Below are 23,281 nucleotides of genomic sequence, written 5' to 3' on the forward strand. Positions count from 1 at the left end.
GGCTCTGACTGTGAAAGCCCGGTCACCTTCAGTTTTAAGCCTGGATCTAGTGACAGCTTAAAGGCCGCTGCCTGAGGATCTCAGACTGTGTTCAAGCTCATAAAGCAACAAACGGTCCAAGATGCAACTTGGGGCCAAACCTCGCTGAGCCTTAAAAATTAACAGTAATAACTTAAAGTAATAATCTAACCCTAACTTTTTCATATAGATAAATGTCGTTTTAAAACATTTTGCTACTCTCTATTGCTGATTGATACCATACAATAATGATTCAACCTACACCCAGTTCATGAAAGATTTCACATTTGCTGTTCCAAACACCTATGAGCGGGTACCTGCTGCACAGGAAGTGATGTTTTATGTTTACGGAAGAAGCGAAGAAGCAATCACAGTTTGTTTGCAATGTATATAAGAAGATAAAAGAAATAGCTGCAAGCAGCCTTGATAGGTATTTACAGCACGCGACCGCCCAGTACAGCGACCGCATAGTACAGCGACCGCCTCTGAAAATCACTCAGGCCGGTGCGAGAGGTGTCCACAAGTGATCAGGAGTGAATGCGAATCACGGTTTACGAGTAGATGCTGTTAATGTGTGATTTTGAGCGTTAGCGGTTAGCTTAGCACAAATTGAAATCGGTACTGCGTCGTCGTTTGTTGGGCTATAAACACCAAACTTGGTACAGTCCCTAAGGGTGCAGTCTCCAATATGCCCACCGAGTTTCATTCATGATTCATTCTGATTGGCTAATAACTCCGCCATTTATTACCCGATCATTCCAAAAATGTCATTTGGACTTGCGGTTCAGGAGGAGAAGATTGTCAAAGGTTTTTCCAAATTTCCAAGATGGTGGAAAATTTACCCAGACGGACCTTATGGGTCCCAATTGCAAATGTGTTCAGTATGCTAAATGACAGCTATATACCAAGTTTCAAGTAGGTCAAACGGGGTGGCCGGGGTGACCGTTTAAGTTTCGCTGCATGTTACAGCGCCCCCTGTGGCCGAAATCCTGCAAAACCAGTTGGACACCTGCTTAACGCAGTTTGCCATGTGTGCGCCAAATTTGAAAACTTTTGACCAATCAGACTCTGAGTTAGAGCCATTTACAATAGGCGAACAATAATAAGAAGAATCTGACCAAAAACAATAGCATAGCTGGGAATACCTAATAACAAGCTACAGTCTGTATTGAGTGTCTTTATTATTACAATATTTTGGGCCAGTGCCTGCATTGAGTGCAAAACAGCAAAGCAAAGAAACATAACCAAACAATGCTCTTTAGATGAAAGTCAGAACTAATCTCTGAATCAAATACTACTCCCAGATTTCTAGGAGTGGGCTTCACAAATGCTGAAAGGTTACCGAGACTGTCCAAACTGGAGGTGATGTAGATGGAGGAGGCAAAAAGAATAATCTTGGATTTATTGTCATTCAGTTGGAGGAAGTTTTGGAACATCCAGCACTTAATATCTGACAGGCAATCCTTAAGGCTGTTTAGGCTACTTGAGTTGCCTGGGTTTATGGGTACATAAAGTTGCATGTCATCAGCATAGCAATGAAAATGGATGTTATATTTACGAATGATGTCACCCAGACAGAGCACATAAAAGGGGAACAATTGGCCTAAATTTGAGCCTTGAGGAACGCCACAATTGAGATGCGCCATGCAGCGGTGGCCCTGTCAATCACAACAGATAATTAGAAACATATGATTTAAAACAGAACAGTGTCAGAGAGCCTGAATTTCTAAATGATTGTTTAGCATGCTGTGATCAACAGTGTCAAAAGCATCACTAAGGTCTAACAGAATTAACACCGAACACTCAGATCTGTCAGCAGCAGTGACCCCTGAGTTGAGCAGTCTCAGTACTGTGGTGAGCTCTGAAACCTGATTGAATTTTTTCAAAAATGAGAGTAGCTGTAATGAAATAATCTAAAGTCTAAAGACCTTGGATGAGAGTGTTTTGGAAATAGGTCTATAATTATTGAGATCAAGGGGACTGTCTGTTTAAAGAAGGGTGAAACCGAAGATAATGAACTAAATTATGATACGTAAAATGTGTGGTCCGACTGTACCGAGAACCTCTTTGAGGAATTCAGTGGGAATAATGTCCAAGGGGCAAGAGGATTTCATATGGTTAATGTTATCTGTTAGAGTGGCAGGGGAAATGGGCTCAAAGCTGCTGGGAGAGAAAAGTTACAGTGGTGAGACTGATAGATCCCAGCCGTGGAGGGAAGTCTGGTGTCTGATGAGTGAAATGAGTCAGAAATGCCTCACACTGTTCTGGAGAAGCCTCAATATTATCACTTGAGGAGGGGGTAATGACAAATTTAATACAGAGACAATATCTGAGAAGTATGTTGTCCTCGCACGCTTGACTTCTCTCTGATACTGGGACATGAGTTCTTTTAGGATTTCCAAACTGCTTTGAAGATTGTTGGCTTTCCGTTTCCACTCGGCTTGTCTCCATTTCCTCTTTAGAGCCTGCGTGTGCTCGTTTATCCAGGGAATGGCTTTAGGTTTAGCCGTTGTTTTTTTTACAGGGACTGTGGAGTCTGAAATGGCCAGGCAAACTCTCTTAAAATCAATGACTAGTTCCTCAGTGGGATGCAGGAGTGGCTCATCAGGATTACCTTTGATAGCAGCAATGAAAGCTTCACAGAATTCAGAAACGGAGGTGGAGTCAACAACAATAGCTTTATGATCAGATACGCTTACATCTTCTTAAAATCAACTCATTAAGCATAAACCCAGCAGAAAGAACTAAATCAATAGTATGACCTTTCATATGAGCGGGACCTGTCAAAGATTGCACCAAATTTGAAGATTCTATAAGATGAATAAAATGATGGCCAAGATTAAGGGATGGACAGCATATTTGGATATTAAAAGTGCCAGAGACTTCATCAATGAAAGCCTTATTTGGTTTTGGGGGTAAAGTAGACACAAAGTACACAACATAGGGGCCTTGCCAGTGATTACAGAGCTGAGATGCTCAAAGGAGCTAAAACTGCCAAATGTGATGGGCAGGCGTTTATATTCAGCTGTGTGAATCACTGCAAAACCACCTCCTTGTCAATAACATCAAAGTGCACAAATAGATGCTCTTAACTTTTCGAGCGAAAGAACACTTAAATCTGAGTGGAGTAGATCAATTCAGCGGTGTTCTCTCAACATACCTTATCTCAGAACAATGACTGTAGTTAAAAGCTGTCAGCCAAGACTCAAAGCTACAGTAACCAGGGGCGTCCAGGTGGCTCAGTGGTCTAAGGCACGTGCCGTGATGCATGTCCCGTTCTCTCTCACCTAATCTTTCCTATCTCTCTACTTTGAAATATCCAATAAAGGCAGAAATACCAATTAAAAAAACATAAGAAAAAATACCTCTGTAAATATATGAGCTCTTGGTGAATCTAATGGTGGGTGATGACTGGAGGCAGAGGGAGATAAGATGGAGTATGCTCACACACTAAAGTAAAAAATGCACCCAAAATAACACAGATTGGTAGGATTACTAATAGATTAACTGGAATTATTAATTTTCTGTCATTTTGTGCAAATTCTTCCTTGACTAGAGAAGTACTAGGTCCCAAAAATGAACTTCCATTAGCACTCTTTGGTGCAATTTGTCCAAGCCATTTGGCAGTTAAGGCAGCTATCCAAAAATTCTTTATGGAAGACAGCAGGCATTGATTTGTACATATCCTGTCACATCAATGATTCATAATGAAATGATCATATTGAATAATTGATCTATGTTTTATCAATTGCTACACAGATGACAGGCTGTCATTTGATATTGTTATGGAGGAATGGCTCATAGCTTCTTTTTGTGGTGTGCAGCGTGAACCACTTTGTGAATGGATGGCACTGTTGTGCCACCCTGCACAGTGCAATTCTTCCTGCATACACACACACAGACACACTCTCACACTCACTCACTCGCTTACTTATGTTTGGCTATCAGCTTTCCCAGACCATTTATTCTGCCTTGCCTCCAGGCATTGTGGGAGGCAAACCCTCGCAGTGTCAAATTTCACTTGTAAGCTCTTTGATACACATTTGTGGTCCAATTGTGGTTTAGTTGGCAGTTCAATCTAATTTGTTATTTCTCTCTGTGCCAGTCCAAGATGCATGTAATCCATTCATTCCCATGGAGCATGTGTCCATCATTATAGGCTTTAGATGCCTCAGATATGAAACTGCATATCACACCAATTACCCAGCCTTGCTTGACTTGGCAAAGCTCCATGGTTGTGATTTTTTTACTATTGGCACCGCTGCTCACCCCCTCCTCTGAGACACTTAGCACCTTCACTAACTGTTGTCCTGGGGAAAACCTCAAGTTACTCATGGCACTGCCCCTCGTCTGTAAGACAGTGTTGAGGGCTTAAAAACCATTTGAGTGGTTTTCAATACGTCTCACGCATCTTCTTTAAAAAGCTCTTGCCTTTAATTCTAAGACATCTGATTGTTTCTTTTTTGGGGGGGGGGGGGCAGACATGCCGTTGCCCATAAATAGCAATAAAAATATTTAGTGCCTGGCTCGTAGGCATACCTGGCCATTTGCGAATGGTTCATGGGCAAATTACAACCGTTCATGCATGATTATATTTATGTCTGTTATTATTTGTAATGTCTGTTTTGTAGAAATTAGTTCAATTCATAAGTAGATCTAACCCAGTGTGACATTTACATAAGTTTGCTTATTCATATCCTTTACTTGTTTTAGAATAGGACTTATTATGCAGAGAAGTATTTTGCTTTTCCTTCAAAATATCACAAGGCTTGCTAGACTTATTATGACCTCTCGAGAGCAAAAATCACCGAAGCAAGAATGATTCAGGAGCCTCTCTGACTGTCTTTATTTTGGGAATACCCCACCCCATGCTAACAAAGCTGCCCTAGAGGTGCTTAATACCTTGTAGAAGTCTGAAGTCTCAATAGTGATGAGTGTGGTTTTGATATAAAATCCCCACTGTACAGACTTGACTCTGAATTGCAGCCCTGGAGCAATTCTCTACTGCTCAGGTTTTGCTGAAGTTGTAAACCCACTTCATGACTCATGTGGTTAGCTAGGAATGCTGTGGGATTGTTCTGTTGTTTATACATGGGTTTTGGTAATAAAACAATCATTACTTTTGGCTCGAGAAAGTCATGCACTGCACAATCAATGCTAGTACTTGTAGGGTGACAGAAATATAACCCATACTTCTTCTCTGCTTGTGCTGCTGTCCCCCAGCAGTGGTCTCCTCCCCAATGCTGTGCTGCCTCCATCCCTGGACCACAACTACGCCCAGTGGCAGGAGAGAGAGGAGCTTTCCCGCTCTGAGCACCCCCTCCTCATGAAAAAGATCATCCCAGCTCCCCGGCCCAAGACCCCCGGAGAACCAGACTCTCCAGCCTCCCCTCCTCCACTCCCCCCAACTCTACCCCCACCACCCCCACTACTACCAGGTAAGGCAAACCTACAACACGGACACTGTCTGTGAATGTCTGGTCGCTAACTGGTTTCCTCACAAGTCCAAACCTTGCTTATTATCTTCTCCTCAGACTGTGAAGACAGCCTAGAGCTCCCTCCTCCACCAGGCGTGAGTGACAACAGGCAGTGTGTTCTGTGTCTGAAGTATGGAGATGAGAACACAAATGTGAGTCAAAAATCTACTTAGACTCACCTTAACACGTATAACGCTGAGTCCTTGTCACTTGCCTGTGCCACTTTTAACATGCTGATGTGTTTCAGGAGGGTGGGAGGCTGCTATACATTGGTCAGAATGAGTGGACCCATGTGAACTGCGCCCTGTGGTCTGCCGAGGTGTTTGAGGATGACGACGGCTCTCTGAAGAATGTTCACATGGCTGTTCTCAGGGGAAAACAGCTGGTAAGACATAATCCATTGCAAGTTCCTGCTGTATATTTTATTTACACATATCGCACAGACACCCACAACATGTTTCTATGTGCTTCCCGCTCAGCGCTGTGAGAAGTGTCAAAGGCCAGGAGCGACGGTTGGCTGCTGCCTCACCTCTTGCACCAATAACTACCACTTCATGTGCGCCCGCCAGTGCCACTGTGTCTTCCTGGAGGACAAGAAGGTCTACTGCCCGAGGCACAGAGACCTCATCAAGGGAGAAGTAAGAAGACCTCATTATTTACGATTGTGTCAAAAGAAAAGAAATTCATTGATAAATTTGGATTGCAGCCACATGTACTAAAAAGTAAGGTTGCTTTGCTCCTAAATCAATACAAGCCATTAAAGGACTGGAAAAAAACGGGTTCCCGGTTTTTGGAGCTCAGTCAGACTCCAGTCGATAAAGTGCCATGGAGACAGACAAGAATGGATAGGTCTGTGTTTTGTACATTGAGATACCAGCTACCAGCCATTTAGAGAATGAGAGATGCTGCTTTCTTCCTATCCCTAACCGTATCAGTGCAACTTGAGTATGTGAAGCATGCAGGGTGGCTGTAAGCAGTATGTTTTAAAGGCTCAAAACAAAAACGGAAAACAAAACTATTTAGGTTCTAAGTTGCATTTTCATTTTAATCTCTTCACCATCACTAACCTTTCTTTTTTTTTTTTCCCAGGTGGTGTCTGGGTTTGAGGTGACCCGCAGGGTCCTGGTGGACCTGGAGGGCATCAGTCTCAGGAGGAAGTGGCTGGCAGGACTGGAGCCTGAAAATGTCCACATGATGATAGGTGAGTCTGATGGTGGTGGATGAGCATCTAACCACCATGATGACAATCTAACCACCATTAACTTGGACTTACCTGTGATCAAGTGTCTCTTGAATGCTCGTTTTAACACATAAACTGTCTTTGCAGGCTCCATGACTATCGATTGCTTGGGGATACTGACTGAACTCTCAGACTGCAAGCGCAAACTCTTCCCCATAGGATACCAGTAAGTTTCGTAACTTTTTTATTTTTCATCTGAGGTGCTCATCATCTTTCTACTTTAAGTAACTATCACCCCTACTATGAATGTCTACAATTACAATCCATCTAACGTCAGAGGAAATGGAAATTGCTAAGTTAATTTTGTTAAACTAATATATTTCTTTCACTCTCTCTCTCCCCAGGTGTTCTAGGGTGTACTGGAGTACTTCAGATGCCCGCAAGCGCTGTGTGTATACCTGTAGGATCCTCGTTTGTCGCCCTCCATTGGTAGAGTCTGACCTGAAGAGCATGATGGCTCCTGAGGAGAATCGCACCATAGCACACAGCCCTCCTCCTGTAGCAGGTCGGTTCAACCTACAGAGTGCAGTGACCTTGTACTGTTTAGGTTACACTGTGTTACAGTATATACCTTATTTGAGAGCAAAACATGCTCAACTAAATTATATGTTCTGTGTCCAATTCTGTTTTCAGATAAAGACTTTCCAGATCCATTTGACTCCCCAAGGCGCTCTGACGCCCTTTCCCCTGCCAACACCCCCAAGCTCAGGGTTTACACCAGGAACCGACACCCCAGCTACCCCCCTTGTCAGCGCTCACCGGGCCCCAGACCCATGCCCTCTCCAGGTACAAGCATACACTCTGACTCAGAATTATTTTTGACAGATATTGTCTGTATAATCATACAATTTACAATTTTGGCATTTAGCTGATGCTGTTATCCAGAGCGACTTACAGTGACTGCGACAGTACAGAAAGCTTCAATTCATAGGTCACCACAATTACAAACACCCAATATCAGGGAGTGCCGGAGAGACGGAGCCACAGTGCCCTGACAATATTAAATAAGAGCTGAGGAGAGATAGAAGGGATCTTTTGAGTGTGATTAATTTGAGCATTCCTGAAAACAGAGAAGTTAAAACATCATCTTTTCATCTTTAATTATACCTATTTCGACTTGCTATTGTAGTATATTAATTAAAAGCAATTCCATTCAAGAGTTTAAGGTGTTTGTTACTCCTGGCTTTAGACAGTCAGGGGAGACCGTTCCAAGCTTCACCTTGTCATAAATATATTTTTTGCATTTTGTCTTTCAAGGAGGTTCCTCTCAGTCCCAAAGTCATGAGATTGTGACAGTAGGAGACCCCCTGCTGAATCCAGGCATGCGGAACATTGGCTCACGACGCCACAGCACCCCTTCTCTCTCTCCTCCTCCTCACCAGCCCAACAGACATAGAGGGTTGACCTCCCCCCCACAGACCTTGTCACGACCCCTTACCTCACCCCCTCCCCTCATCCCCTCCCCTGCCAGAGACCCTGAGAAGGCCAGACACCCTAGCAAAGATTCAATCCAGCGGGATGGTGAGAGAGGTAGACTGTCCTGTACAGACAGGAACAGACCACAGCCATCCAGAGACCAAGGCTTCAGAGACACAGACAAGGGGAGAATGTCAAGCAGAGACCAAGCCTTGAAGGATTCTGAGAAGAATAGATTATCTAGAGAACTTGGGCAGAAAGACTCTGACAAGGGGAAACTACCTTCCAAAGACCCAGAAAAGGGGAGACCGGTGAGTAAAGACCCAGGTCTGAAAGAGACAGAGAGGGGAAGACCTCTCAGTAGAGACCCCAGCTTTAGGGAGTCAGACAAGGGGAGACAAGCAAACAGAGACTCTGAGAAGGGGAGACAGGCAAGCAGAGACTCAAGCAATAGAGACACAGACAAGGGCAAACAATCCTCTAGAGATCCCAACTATAAGGACACTGAAAAAGGTAGGCCACTCAACAGAGATGCAGGGCTTAGGGACTCTGAGAAGCATAGACAATATAGCAGGGATACAGATAGAGGGAAAGACCCAGGCCAAGGTAAAGACAGACCTTCTAGCAGAGACTCTGACAAGGGCAGACCTCCCTCTAGAGACTCTAGTTATAGAAGCACAGAGAGAAACAAAGACTCCGGCTCAGGGAAAGACAGCAACCCCAGCAGTCAATCCAAACAGGCTGGAGGTGAGAGTAAGAGCCCAAGACTGGCACCTGCAGGCTCAGGACAGTCCTCCCCTCCCATGGGCACCACTGTTCTCACAGGTCAACAGAGAGGTGGCAGCTCCAAGCAGACAGACAAACAGGGGAAACAGGGAGGCAAAGACCAGGATGTCTCAGCTAGCCTCAGTTTGTTGCCTCGCCACCGATCCACTTCCACCTCCAACAGCACCCAGTCCAAGGACAAACCCAAATCAGGGAAGGAAAGTGGGAGTGGGACTTCCATACCAGCCCCTCTCCATAAGGACTCTGTTGTTCGGAAATCTGGCTCCCCGCAGCCTTCATTCCAGAAGAGCGGTGCACGGAAGTCAAATGATTACTCATCAAGTCCAGCCCCTGCAGCGGCCATGAAACCACTATGGTCATCAAGGGCACCAGCAGAAGATGACATTATCAAACGAGGCTCCTCGCACCAGGCCTCCCCGGCTGCAGCCCCAGCTGCCAAAGACAAACACTCCAAAGTTAGGACAGCAGGCAGCAGAGAGGTGTCCAAAGACCGTGACAGAGAGAAGACTCTCCACAACAGCAACAGCAGCAACAAAAATCCCCTTCTCAACAACAATACTAAAGCTACTGGCAGCTCCAACACACATGCTCAAAACCCCAACTCTCGTAACAGCAGCAATAGCAAAGCTCCCATGCTGGGAAACAGCACCAAAGCCCACGGGAAGGCTCAGGTGGAGAAGCTGGAGAGCCAGGGAGGAGACAGGTCATCCTCTAAGAGTAGAGAAAGCTTCTCTTGTCCTGAGAGAAAGAACAGCTCCAGTCTGGACAACTTACAACAACAGTTGCAGCCAGCTAGTGTAGCTCCAGAGAGAGGAGTGAAGACATCTTCCCAGTCTCACACCAAACCAACAGCTAACCAGCTGCCGTTGTCTTCTAGGGACAAAAAGAGACCAGTCAAACCCCCCTCTGTAACCCCACTAAAGACTGATATTAAGACTGACCCTAACGGGACCAGCACTGTTAGCAGTACTTCCTCTTCTTGCTCCAGCACCACCACCACCACATCCACAGTCTCTCCTGCAGGCCAGGGGACCCGTCGATCTGCACGCTCTGCTATTTTCTCTTCGCCCTCTGCCAGCAGCAGTGACAGCTCTGAATCTGACACCCAGACCCATCTAGAGGAGGATGAACAGCGCAAAGAGCACTCACGCAGCGAGCACCGAGACCACCAAAGCCTCCTCACTCAAGGCACTGAGGACGAGGGGGACGGGGCAGAAGATGACCACGAAAGGATGGATGATAAGCATCATGAGGACGATAGTGATGGATCAGGCTCAGCCAAGCGGCGTTACCCTCGACGCAGTGCCCGTGCACGTTCCAACATGTTCTTTGGCCTCACACCCTTCTATGGGGTTCGCTCATATGGCGAGGAGGACCTCCCGTTCTATGGCAGCGGGGATGTGACAGGGGGCGTGGTTAAGAGGAGGACTGGTGGCAGCAGGAGATCAGCTGAGGGGCAGGTGGATGGAGCAGATGATATGAGTACCTCCTCATCTTCAGTGGACAGTGGAGAGGATGAGGAGGGTGGGATGAAACAGAGGGGTAAAGATCCTTACTACTACAACTTTACCCGAACAATTATTAATCCTGGTGGGGGGCTGCCGTCAATAGAGGGGATAGACCAGTGTCTGGGAAGGGGCTCCCAGCTCCAGCGCTTCCTCAAAGATGAGGAGCAGCAGCAACAGCGGGGACATGGAAGAGCTGGAGATGACGTACTGAGTAGTATGTAAGTACATACATGTGATTTTGAATTAACTTTGATCACTCCAATTTATTGGTATCCATTTGTTTAAATTTCCCTCTGTAAAAATGTGGTTTCTGCTATGTTCTCTAATAATAATCTGGCATGTTGTCTTTGTTGTGTTTAACAGGAGCTTGGGCAAGCAGCAGATTGGCCAGCTTGATGGTGTTGATGATGGCTCAGAGAGCGATGCCAGCATCTGTACCACCAGCACCACAACCACTACAGCCACCTCCTCTTCCACCCCACATAAGAGTACTCCTAAAAGGAGGGGCAGAGAAAGGCACACTGAGAAGCTGGATTCCCATGACTCAGGCAAGGAGGCTGACAACAGTGGTGGAGCAGCAGGAGGAGGGAGTGGTACCAGCCGAGAAAGCAGGAAGAACCAGAAGGACAACTGTCTCCCTCTTGGAGGTGGGGTCAAGTCCCAGCCACAGAGTCAGGGTCAAGATCCTCTGGAGGCCCAGCTGTCCCTCAGCACAGATCTGCTTAAATCAGACTCGGACAACAACAACAGTGATGACTGTGGTAACATCCTGCCATCAGACATCATGGAGTTTGTCCTCAACACGCCTTCCATGTCAATGCAGGCTCTGGGTCAGCAATCTGAGCCTTCCTCCTCAGAGCTGCTTCTGGATGAGGGATATGTTGGCGTGGACGTCAACAGGCGCAAAGACATCCTGTTTGAGGACTTTCCCCAGCCACTGGCCAGTGCCGAGAGTGGAGGGGTAGTGGAGAGTAGCGTGAACAGCTCCATATCTGTAGAGGAGCCATATGGTCTTCCTCTGGAACTACCCTCTGACCTCTCTGTCCTGACCACTCGCAGCCCCACTGTCAGTACCAGTCAGAACCATACTGCTGGGAGTCTCATCTCAGACACTTCAGACCGCACCATGTTGGGCTTGACCTCTGACCCAGAAACGATCAGTGGGGAGAAGGGTGGGGACAAGAAGAGAGGAGGGCCAGGTGTGTCACCATCAGAGAACCAGCATGATGGTACAGCTTTGGGAAATAGGGAAACACAGGTGACAGAAGGTCACATGACTCCTGAACAGTTCATTCCCAGCCCTGCTATTGGCCAGGTGGTAGAGCCTCCAGGTAACCAGGATGTTCCAAGGAATTCTGGTACGCCTGGTCTGCCTAGTTCCCCCTCCCTGCCCCTTCAGGGTCAGAAGTATCTTCCAGCTTCAGCTGCAGCAGGAAGCAGCCCTAGTCCTGTCCCAGGCCCAGGCCCCTCCCAGGCTCAGGTTTCCAGCCCAGCAGTCATCAAACCAGGCCCTGAGAAGCTCATTGTTGTCAACCAGCAGTTCCAGCCCCTCTATGTCCTTCAGACCCTCCCTAATGGTGTCACCCAAAAGATCAGTGCTGCAGGAGTGATGGACACCAGCTCTCCAGCAGTGCTGAGCTCCATGACACTCACCACAGGGTTGAACGCTGGTCTATCCACAGCCCAGCCAATATTCCCTGCTGGGGGCAAAGTCCTGGGCACCATGCCCCACCACCCTCAGATTCACACATTTACAGGAACCACCCAGACAAGCTTTCAGACTGGAATCCCCAGCACCACCTCAGGGCTTCTCATTGGGGTGCCCTCCCAGCATGACCAATCCCAGATTCTGGTTTCAGAGGCTGGCCGGCCCCGCGAGTTGGGTCCCAGTGTGGCCATAGTGTCCAGTCCCTCCTCCCTCTCTTCTTCCCCAGCTGTGCTTGCCTCTGCTCATGGCAAGAAGAGGCCCATTTCTCGTCTCCAGCCAAGAAAGACCAAAAAGCTGGCCCGCACCCGTAGTCAGCCTACTCTGGCCCCATCTGATGTGGCACCCCCTACAAACATGACCCTCATCAACCTGTCGTCCCCTCAGATTACTGCTAGCATCCCTGGCCAACCTGGTGGTCTGGTTGAGTTAAGCACCCTCTCCACCTCCCAACGCAAGGTCCCAAATATTATCAAGAGACCAAAATCAGGTGGGGTTATGTACTTTGAGCCCACCACTCTCCTTCAGCAGAGGATGCCTATTCCTGGTACTGCCCAGACTGGTATCCTGGGTCATGATTCCTCTACTCACCTTCTACCCTGCACAGTCTCTGGTCTCAACCCCAATCAGTCAGTGTTGAATGTTGTTTCTGTGCCCCCTAGCGGTGCTACCAGCATTCTTGCTCCAGGATCAGTCTCCCTCTCCACCCCTGTCCTCAGTTCTACCGAGATCACGGGGCCAATTAGCAACCTCCTCTTCAAGGCCGGCCCCCATGGCTTGGGTCTGTCAGATCAGCCAATGGTCCTTCAGTCAGCAGGAGGAGCACCTTTGATGTCCCAGCTCAGCTCCTCTGTCCAGACATCCATCGCTAGCAGCATCTGTGTCCTGCCCTCCCAACAGACCATCAGCATGGCTGTCAGCCAACAGGGAGAGACAGACAGCAGTGGTGTCCATCTACAACATCAACCCCAGCCAATTAACAGAGCCCAGACCTTGGATTCTAGTCCTAACACCACTGTAACTTTAGCCCCTGGCCCAGCCACCGCCCTAAGCTCAGCCAAGGGGCGTGTTGTTGGGGTGTTCACCCAAACCCAGACCTCTAGAACAATTTCCAGGTCTGCAGAACAAAGGCAGCCTAGCTCCACCACAGTAGTGTCAGCAGCAGTAACAGTTTCAGGACCAGAAAAAGGCAAACAGAAAGCCAAGAGGAGTAGGCAGAGTCCAGACAAAACCAGCGGGAAGAAGCTCAAGGCCTGGCAGGCAGAAGAGCATCACAGCAACCCGGGAGGAAGACCCTCCTCCTCCAACCCAGGGTGAGACAATCATATGAATTTGGGATTTGAGATCTAATTATGGTGTACTAAGTTTATTCCAATTCACATTAATGAACAGGAATAATTGGTGATAATTTTGACAAACTTGTTCAGCATAATGAATGGGATATTGAGAGCATTTGGGACACCTACTATTAGCACAAAATTAATTTAACTGCTGTTTATACAAGTAACAGATTGATTTTTCTTTAAAGACTTGATAGAATTGTCTATCAAGAAACACCAATTTCGTCCTACAGCCATTTTCTGTCGTTTTAACCTCTTAGTTCTCAAACAAGTACAGATTTCACACAGTCCCATATTCATGGTGATGACATGTAATTCTTTCTGAATGCAAGAATAGGATTGTGAGAGTTTGTTTTATTCATTAGATACTTCTCCATAAACAACAGAAATGATTTGTACAGAAGAATGTTCTCAATTGCTTTGTGCTTAGATTAAGTTAAGCGTCTCACCCCTGCATCAAAGCATGAAAGAGTTCAGTCTCAATACATCTTTAGGCTTGCTGAACTCTATACTCTGAAATCTATAATCCTTGGAATAATGAAAGTAAGCGACTGTTAAGTAAAATACTAACAATTAAATGGATTCCCATTTTGAACCTTTCTTGTTTTGGTTGTGTGCAGTTCCAGAGAGCTGACCTCCCCTGAGCCTATGGACACTGGCAAGCCCACAGACAAGGGAACCAACAAGAGGTGGGGAGTCATACATGCTAGTCACCCATTCCTATACTCGAACTGCCAATAGAAAACAAGTTAATACAGTGACTTGGTACTTACCTTAAATCTTTGTGTTTCCAGTGTGTTTGGTACAAAGGCTTCTGAAGCTCCTGTTTTAATGGGGAAAGCGGTGGAGAAGGACAAAAGGTCTGGTGGGGGTAGGGGAGCAGGGTCCCTCCTGGTGGCCTCTCCCTCAGACCAGGAAGGTAATGGGAGGGACATGGCTCTGGACAGCAAACCCAAGAAGGGCATCATCTTTGAAATCTGCAGTGAGGACGGCTTCCACATCCGCTGTGAGAGTATTGAAGGTGAGAGAAAATAACTTCACCTACACCAGATTTGTTATTACATTTAGTATTTGTATATTTTATATGTTATGTAAGGGATAATGTACATCTCCACTTCACATCAGGATCTTGAATCACCCCGTCGGACTTTGTTATGGAATGATTACTGGCTTGCTGTACATTATCCCGCTTATTACATGGCTACTTGCCAAAAACACATATCATTTGAAACAAAATTATTTTATTACAGGCTAATGTAACTTATAAGCTTCCACTAAAAAAATGGTCCAGCAGGACTGCCTGCACTAACCGAGGAGTAATGCCTTTTTGGTGCAAAGTGTCGCAAGTTAATTTGATTACAAATCAACAAAATTGACTGGACTTCTTGACTGCAGGGTGGTACGATAAGATTGAAACAGTGGTCTGGTGATTCAGAAATAACACACCTCAGGATGCTTTCATTGGCCACTCAGAACTGAGTATTCAACAAACCTATATAATAAAAACGTATAATATATAGTATATGGATGAGGATGATGATAAAATGTATAGTATATGGATGAGGATGATGATAAAAATATTAGAACCAAGTATTGTTTATATATGACACATTTCACACTGGACCTGCAGAACATATTTCATCTACCCTACCTACCTCCCCTACTGTATGCCCGTGAATCATAAAGTGTGTATGAAACACTAATCTATCCTGTCTTAACCGTCTTCCTGTTCCTCTACAGAGGCTTGGAAATCCCTGACTGATAAGGTGCAGGAGGCTCGTTCCAATGCCAGACTCAAAGAGCTCTCATTTGAAGGTGAGGCATCACTCTCACTATATGAAAAGGATTTAGAAGATTAGAAACGTTGTTATTCAAACTCTGTATTCTAAATCTGCATTTCATGAGAATCATTAAAAACACAATACCAGCTGGTGTCTCCAGTTCTCCCCAAGCTTGATTTGCTTTCAATACTGGGTCATCAGTAACTTCTAATGAATCAGTAGCTGCATTTCCAAAGGAATTATAACGATTGAATTTTGACAATGAATGAATAACAATGTCCTAAATATCGTAATTTTTTAATGCTTGCTTGAGATGGAATTTTTTGTCAATAAAGGAATTCCGCAATAAATAGCAGGTGGAAATAGTTTTGTTGAATAGGCTAAATAATAATGTTGTGACATTTGGTGTCAAAGTCTGTCTGTAAAATATCTGTCCACCACGGCCTCCCAGAAATGTCATATACACTGTTGCTCCTATGTATAAGGTGCCTGTTGTGGTTGTATGGCCATTCGTTTTTGTGTTTTCTTGCTATAAAGTGTCGTCAACATTAGCTGAAATGAAAGAACAAGAGCAACTTGGCCAATACTAATCATCAATCATTGAAAGACATTCCATTTTTCTCATGGATGTATTTTCTGACGTAGCTGTGCTACGTCAGAAAATCTGTCTTTTTAGGAAGCATATTTATTTGCTTCAGCCTAGCTGATGGAAACGCACCTGATTTTCATTTTTTTTCTTGCAGTGTTTCAAAAGTTGACTAAAATTTCTTGTGACACTTGGATGGGAAAAAAAGCTTTTGATTCATTGTGGACTCATGTTCCTGTTCTTGTGTTTCTCCCAGGTGTGAACGGACTGAGGATGCTGGGAGTCGTCCATGAGGCAGTGGTCTTCCTGCTGGAGCAGCTGTACGGCTCCAGACACTGTCGGAGCTACCGCTTCCGCTTCCACAAGCCTGAGGAGACCGACGAGCCTCCCATCAACCCCCATGGCTCGGCCCGTGCAGAGATGCACCACAGGTAACACACACAGACAGAGTAACACATGCACACATACAGGACATCAGGGTTGCGTAGTGAGTACAGAGACTGTCCTTCCACTGGAGGGCTCGGATTCAATGACAGTAAGCATCCACCCTGCTGAAGTCCTTGATCAAGACACTGAATCCCTATCAGCTGACCTCCCTGTGGATGGGGGAAAGTAAAACGAGAATTTCCCCATGGGGAACAAAAAGTATCATGTTATCGTTATGCCAGTCCCCATTGTAGCAGGCAATTGTCATGTGTCTGTGTTTGTGTCATGGGCCACTTTTCACCACTAGAAGGCATTATGCACTTGGTGATAGGTCAGGTGTTGTAAGATCATAGGTGATAGGAAGTTAATCAATCAGGCATAAGTGGTGGGAGCACAGTTTGTACCATATACTTGGCAAACAAATCACCACTGGACTGCCAAGCAACTTTGAATACACTGGGAGCACTTCATCTCACCACAGTAATCAGTTTACTTGAAAATACTAAATAATGAAACATTTCAATAAATAGGAACATCACCCAAAGATGACTTGTGTAAGGACATTGCTTCATTGGACAATAGGATACCCGTCAGGAACATCTTTTCACCTGTGTATGTGGCTAACTGGAATATTGGTTTTAATTACGATAGTCACTATAGCCAGTGTGGATCGTGATGTCAGTAGCTGTGTAAGCCTGTGTCTGTGTGCGTGTGTTTCTGACTGGTGTCTCCTCCATCTGTGTCCCCTCCAGGAGGTCTGTATTTGACATGTTCAACTTCCTGGCCTCCAAACACCGCCAGCCCCCGGAGTACCGGCCGCAGGAAGAGGATGAGGAAGAAGGACAGCTCAGGACTGCCAGGTCAGTTACCCGGTACACATAATCTCTCTTTACACTGGACTCAAAACACTGTTCCTATACAATTTTATTATTTTATGAAAAAAATAATGATTTTGTCACAGATTGGTCTCAGAGAAATCATTTGGCAAAGACTATAGTAACCATACAGAACCTAATAGTTTTTTTCCATGTTATTGTTGCAGGCGAGCCTCCATGGAGCTCCCCCTGGCTGTGAGATTCAAGCATCTCAAGACCACCTCCAAGGAAACTGTAGGCGTCTACAGGTTAGACCAGTGGTGCTTTGTTACTCTAATCTTGAATTATTCAGGTCCAGGAGAAGCTGCCACAGAAGTAGACTATGTATGTGTGTTAAATGGCTCTGTTTGGGCAGCTGTTCCACTTCCTGCTCACTGAGACTATTAAAATTTACCTGAAAATATTTAACGCTGTAATCTGTCCTCCTTTGTGGTAGTGGTAAATCTACATTTTCATTTCTATTCATCACCACAGGCTGGTGTTTGCCAAAATTAACTGAAAACTATTAACTAAATATAGGCTGGCATCGGCCATTTAGCTTAATAACAAAGTTTCGATAAACACTTGGCCAAAACATCATGTATAGCACCTACCATATCCACAAATTACATAATATAAAAAGAGGAAAGGACCGAGGCAATTTACTGTGACTCATCACTGTAAACTCTATTCCACTGTAGATCTCCCATTCATGGCCGAGGTTTGTTCTGCAAGAAACCCATTGATGCAGGGGAGATGGTAATTGAATACTCCGGCAATGTCATTCGCTCCGTACTCACTGACAAACGGGAGAAATATTATGATGGCAAGGTGAGTATGAGAGGTGTAACTGGGCCTGGAGACTGAGCTTCGTAACATTTCATTAGTTGTCTACTTTATTTAAAAAAGTACTGTGACCATAGAACACATTATCTATCTGTTCTTTCCTTGAAGGGGATTGGCTGTTACATGTTCCGCATTGATGACTACGAAGTGGTAGATGCCACGGTGCACGGCAATGCCGCCCGCTTCATCAACCACTCCTGCGAGCCCAACTGCTACTCGCGGGTCATCACCGTGGACGGCCAGAAGCACATCGTCATCTTCGCCTCCCGTCGCATCTACTGCGGAGAGGAGCTCACCTACGACTACAAGTTCCCCATCGAGGATGCCAGCAACAAGCTGCCCTGCAACTGCGGCGCAAAGAAGTGTCGCAAGTTCCTCAATTGATACCCCATCCAAATTATCTGAAGAGGTCTGCAAGTCCCTCAAGTAGTGGTGCCATGTTTTATTCCTCTGCAATGTTCTGGGGACTTTTCTTAACGGGTGTTTTGTTGTGGTACTGGCTAAGACGATTGTCTTTTGTGTCCTGCGTATGTAGGGCCACAGCTGCAGAAGGGGCACTAGCTATATCACTGGTTCTGCTGTCAGTGCTGGCAGAACACAGCAGAGGCCAGAAAAAGTGATTGTGGGTGATACTGTATATGCAGGAATGGCCATTGGAGGAGGGGCCATTTGTAGAAATGAAAACATTATTGTGCCTCCTTTTGTTTTGTTTACCTGTGGCATGGGAGGTAGTTTGAGTTTCAGAGGGGTGAGTTATGAAATGGTTAGAAAGAGCCTTCACAACATTGCAGTTTTAACTTTTACTGTATCTATATTTGGATGATAAAGAGTTGCCCCTTCATAAATTTTTACATTGGCCCATCCTCCTTAATTTTCTAGAAAGATTTGTCATTTCTTTGAAGATGTTATGGTCTACCAATGCTGTTCAGAGATGAGAAAATAGACAGAAGTTAAAAAAAAAAAAAAAAAAAAAATCAAAAAACAAAGAACTTGTACAAGAGTTCCATTTTACACCAAAGTGCAATTTGTTGAAGGGACTTGGAACAGTAATTTTACTAGAAAGAACAAAAAAGAGCAACTTGTCAGAATTTTCCTCTTGGTGTCATCAGTTGTTGATGCACATCTCCCTGTCTGAATGTGCCCTGATGCCTTCAGAGCTGTTGTGATATACTGGAACCTTCCCCCGCCCAGGCTGCTTTGAACGCTTGTAGCTGTGTATGGGAGATGCTGTAAATAGGAGCTGCTTGTCTGGAGCAGCTCGACTGGAGCTGTGCAGGTGGAAGCACTAGGGGGAGCAGTGGCCATTGAAAGGAAGAGAGATAAAGGATGAGAAAAATGAAACAAGTGGGTAGAATTTGTAGATTTGTTTTAAAAACAAAAAAAAAAAGTTAGTTCGGTTGTTCATGTTAAGGTTGATATCTAGGGTTGATACCTACCAGTGTACTTAAATTAAGTTTTTAGTCTGACAACTTGGTAGCTATGTAGACACATTATTGATTGGATTTACGCTTCTGGCCTTGAGGAAGTGAGGCAGCTGGAGATTCTGGTGGACTGACAGCCAAGGGACTGGAGAACTCTACTGATGTGCTTTAGTAGTCATGTATTTATCTTTGATTTTTGGAGCTGTGATCAAGAAAGAGCCATGGATTTTGTGCAGTAAGAAACGTGCACACAGTAGTATTGCAGGTTTATGCATGCTGTTGTTATCAACTTGTTTTTGGTAATTATATTAGCTTGGACTTTTGAATGACGTTCCAAATTGCAACAGCAGAGAGAACCAAACATCACCCCTTGAATTGAATTTCCACAGAGCTTGTTTCCTTCTTGGCCTATTGTGATAACTATTACTATGGAAAAATGTTTTTATTTGTATGGTATTGAGTCTTTTAAAGTCTTGTCTGTTATGTCTTTCTTATTATGGACAGGGAAATATCATGCTTGCTTTTAAAAAGAAATGTAAATAATGTATATTTTTCTACACAAAAGACTAAAAAAGCACTCACTAGTGAATAGCACTTAATGATGGTATTTATATTTTTAAGAAATCGTATTTATTTTATTGCCATTTTTGTAGGAAATAGAGGTTTACAAACACTAAAGCTTGGTCTCTACGTTTTGTATTCAGCTGCCTTTTCAAAGTTGTTTTTGTTGTAATTCTTTTTTTTTTTTTGTTAATTTGTAGCCTGAATGTTTTCTTTGATTCCAAAGACTGACGCTGGTCTGTGGCTTGGTCCTATTGAGTTCAGTCCACCAGTAGCTCTTTATCCCGACCGTTTGGTCAAGGCTGATGGTTTTCAGTGTTCCAATCCTAGCTGGCAGCATGGCAGTCATTTGAATTATTATGCACTTGAGAGAGTTTAGATTGTTGATCCATGTGAATAGCAGATATCTCCTCTCTCCAGCCTTAATGTCTCCACATCACACCATACTTAGAATGAAGTCCACTTATCGGCTGCTATTAGGCAGTCATGTTGAAATGATTTTTCTTGTCACTAATAGTGGATGGGTCCAGAGGCGAACAGCCTAACAGACTTGGATTGGCAATATGTGAGTTATCTAGATTAGTAAAATGCAACAGGATTCCCACATCGGTTCATAGTTTAGGCTTAGGTTTAGTGTTTCCCATGGGTTGTTGTCCCTCTGCAGACCTTGTTTATGATGAAGAGGTGCCTTCATATTAATGCCACAAACAGCATTTTTCATATCTCTGTTCAGCCAATCCATAGATGAAACGCAACGTTAAGAAACCACTTTTGTAACCAGTGCTCACAATCTATCTGGAAATCAGTTATTTGCTTTATTCAGTCTCTTTGTGGTTTGCCTTAGTTGTAACTGAGCATGCCTCTTATATCTCACAAGCCTATTTGTCCTGGTGTTGTTGGGAAATTGTGAACCAGTGTGCTGCCTGACCCAACAGAAAATTTATTCAGGCTGTTTTTTTGTGATACTGTGGTTCCAGTAAGCGACTGAGGCCAGTTACTTTTTTGTTTGTCCCCTTTTTTAATTTAGTTGTTTTGTATCATTCATGCTGACTTTGATATCACCTAAAGGCCATTAGTAGAGTTACTCCCACACTACCCCTTGTTGCAACCGTTGTGAATTTAAACAGGAACATTACCCACACATTGATTGCACTTCAGCTGTGACAGGCACTGAATGAACATAGGAAAACAGCTCAGCTTTCTCTTCAGACAGACCAATTCAATTCCTATGTTGACACCACAAGCACAGTTAGTCACCGAGAACGCTTTCGGTTAGTGTGCAAAGTAGGCCCCATTAACGAAAAACTGAAATCACAAATAAACTCGATGTTAAGATTGGTCTTGATGACCCCTGAAAGTGGCGTTGAGGCCCTAGCAAAGTGCACTTGACTTTCTGTAACAAAGTGAAGGCAGGGACCATGCCAGCAGCCCTCTCCTTCCTCTGGGTGCAGTGCGTATAGCCGGGGCTTCGCTTATCCCGGTCAGGTCCAGCTCCCTGAACGCGTGGGCCGCCCCACCCTGACTGACAGGCTAGCTTCCTGGTTGTAAAGCTGTACCGACATTGGGCTCGCTGGGTTCTGCTGCTAAGGTCAACAATGAATGTATAATCCTCCTAAACATCACCTGAAATGTGATGATGACGCTTCGATGCTTTGTCAGCTGCATTTGTTTTGAGTTCTTGTGTAAACAACCATGGTAGATAGGGAAGATGCATGGATATGACCTCACAGGGGACAGCGGCAGTTTGCTTTGGTTTGTTTCATTTCAGCACTGGGAATATACTGAAGTGTGAACCGTGATGGCATTTCTACCTTTTAGGACAACAGGTTTTACTGAGTTAGCTAAAACAGTTCACGCTAGCATCAGTAATAATGGGTTTACTGATGCCAAGGGCTCTGTCCGACTCTCTCTTCTTGAGATCCACTACTGCATTTTCAGTGTCAGAGGGTTCAGTAAACCGTGAACAATAACAATATCAAGTCATTTATCTCAGTGTTTTAAATAGCATATATACAGTAAGGAAATAGTCTCCGTTGTCTATTTGGACTTTTTACCACGCCACACCAGTGGCTCTTCTCCTTCATTATCTGTAATTATAGTATAAATACATAACAATATTATACGGAAACATGCATAGTAATTTCTTGTACTTTAGTATCTATACAATATATGGAATGGACAGACAAACTTAGTTACAGTAGCAATTCAGCAGATTTATAATGGTTAATAGCAATGTTTCAATGTACTCTATAATGGTTTTGTGTTACAGTACTATCAGCTTAGATGAAACTAACGTACATCATTCTTTTGTATATTGATATCCAGTACCAATTTTCCTGTGCCTGTGAATGTTCCTTCACCAACAAGGAACATTGCAGTTTTTTGTTTGTTTTTTTCTTTCTGGAAAGGAATGGTATTTATGTGATGAGAAATGTAACTGTATTAATGTGGTTGTGAACTTCTTGAGGTCAGCCATTTTTTTTCCTGATTGTTGTAGTGAATGTTTTTATGTTTTTCTTTGTACATTTTAACAGGGACTTTTAGACTGCTTACTTGATGTGGTATAAATTGAGTCTGGTTTGTGGAGACTGACCAGGAATTAAGAGACCCCACCGAAATGACGTTTCATTTTGGACCCTCTCATGTCTCCCTTACCGCCTCTCTCCTCCGAAGCTTTGGTTGTACTTATCATGTACTGTTTTATAGAAAGTGATAATGCTGAGATGATGATGATGATGACGATGAAAACATTTAATTTATTTATTTTGTGCAACATCCACCCTGAATTGTTATTTTACAAGTCGAGGTTTGGGAGAAGTTGGATGAGTACTTAACATGTATTTGTAATTTTCTAATTGTTTCTTGTGTATAGACCTTATCAGCCTAGGATGGGATGTGGTGTCACAGAGGGAGGGGATGGTAGGACTTGCAAAAAAACGGGGATGACGGATGATGAACAGGCTCTTTTCTTATGCCTTGAATATACCTTTGTCTTATCGATTTCCTCCTGCTCTGTAATAACAATATTCACGATTACGACAGTCATATTTTTCCCGCTCATCACTGTTCTCTCAATACGCATCACAGAAATGAAGGAAAACCACAGTAAAAACAAACCACAAACTACTTAAGGTTGAATGTATAATTAGGAAACAAAGCTGTACATAAATGTAAAAAGAAAAGTTTCTAATCATGTTTATTTTCTATGCACTTTTTTATTTAAGTGATAGTTTAAATAATAAACATGTCTCCTTTACTCTTTCTTGACTCTTGCCTCGTTCACTGTTGTTTAATTGGACTGCTGCTGTATTCTCAA

The 23,281-nt window shown here is 44.3% G+C and overlaps 1 protein-coding gene across 3 annotated transcripts in view; it reads left to right on the plus strand.

The window, feature by feature from the left end:
• kmt2a (lysine (K)-specific methyltransferase 2A) overlaps positions 1-23,221 on the plus strand; it is a 51,411-nt gene extending 28,190 nt beyond the window's left edge. For 2 of the 3 annotated variants that reach the window (XM_071520532.1, XM_071520533.1), the window contains exons 17-34: positions 5,242-5,456; positions 5,553-5,647; positions 5,743-5,880; positions 5,975-6,133; positions 6,585-6,696; positions 6,823-6,901; positions 7,080-7,240; positions 7,369-7,521; positions 7,993-10,663; positions 10,809-13,463; positions 14,111-14,179; positions 14,285-14,511; positions 15,231-15,305; positions 16,114-16,288; positions 17,036-17,143; positions 17,326-17,406; positions 17,839-17,968; positions 18,092-23,221. In XM_071520532.1, the coding sequence (XP_071376633.1) occupies positions 5,242-5,456; positions 5,553-5,647; positions 5,743-5,880; positions 5,975-6,133; positions 6,585-6,696; positions 6,823-6,901; positions 7,080-7,240; positions 7,369-7,521; positions 7,993-10,663; positions 10,809-13,463; positions 14,111-14,179; positions 14,285-14,511; positions 15,231-15,305; positions 16,114-16,288; positions 17,036-17,143; positions 17,326-17,406; positions 17,839-17,968; positions 18,092-18,367 (7,579 nt within the window). In that variant the 3' untranslated portion in view covers positions 18,368-23,221. The remainder of the gene's footprint in view (positions 1-5,241; positions 5,457-5,552; positions 5,648-5,742; positions 5,881-5,974; positions 6,134-6,584; positions 6,697-6,822; positions 6,902-7,079; positions 7,241-7,368; positions 7,522-7,992; positions 10,664-10,808; positions 13,464-14,110; positions 14,180-14,284; positions 14,512-15,230; positions 15,306-16,113; positions 16,289-17,035; positions 17,144-17,325; positions 17,407-17,838; positions 17,969-18,091) is intronic. The other variant, XM_071520534.1, reaches the window with a different exon arrangement.
• The last annotated feature ends 60 nt before the right edge of the window (positions 23,222-23,281 follow it).

The sequence above is a fragment of the Centroberyx affinis genome, unplaced genomic scaffold (assembly GCF_046629955.1).
Source record: "Centroberyx affinis isolate AG114_WGS23_722 - 3 ecotype Tasmania unplaced genomic scaffold, CSIRO-AGI_Caff_v1 ptg000807l_1, whole genome shotgun sequence".
Lineage (NCBI taxonomy): Eukaryota > Metazoa > Chordata > Actinopteri > Beryciformes > Berycidae > Centroberyx > Centroberyx affinis.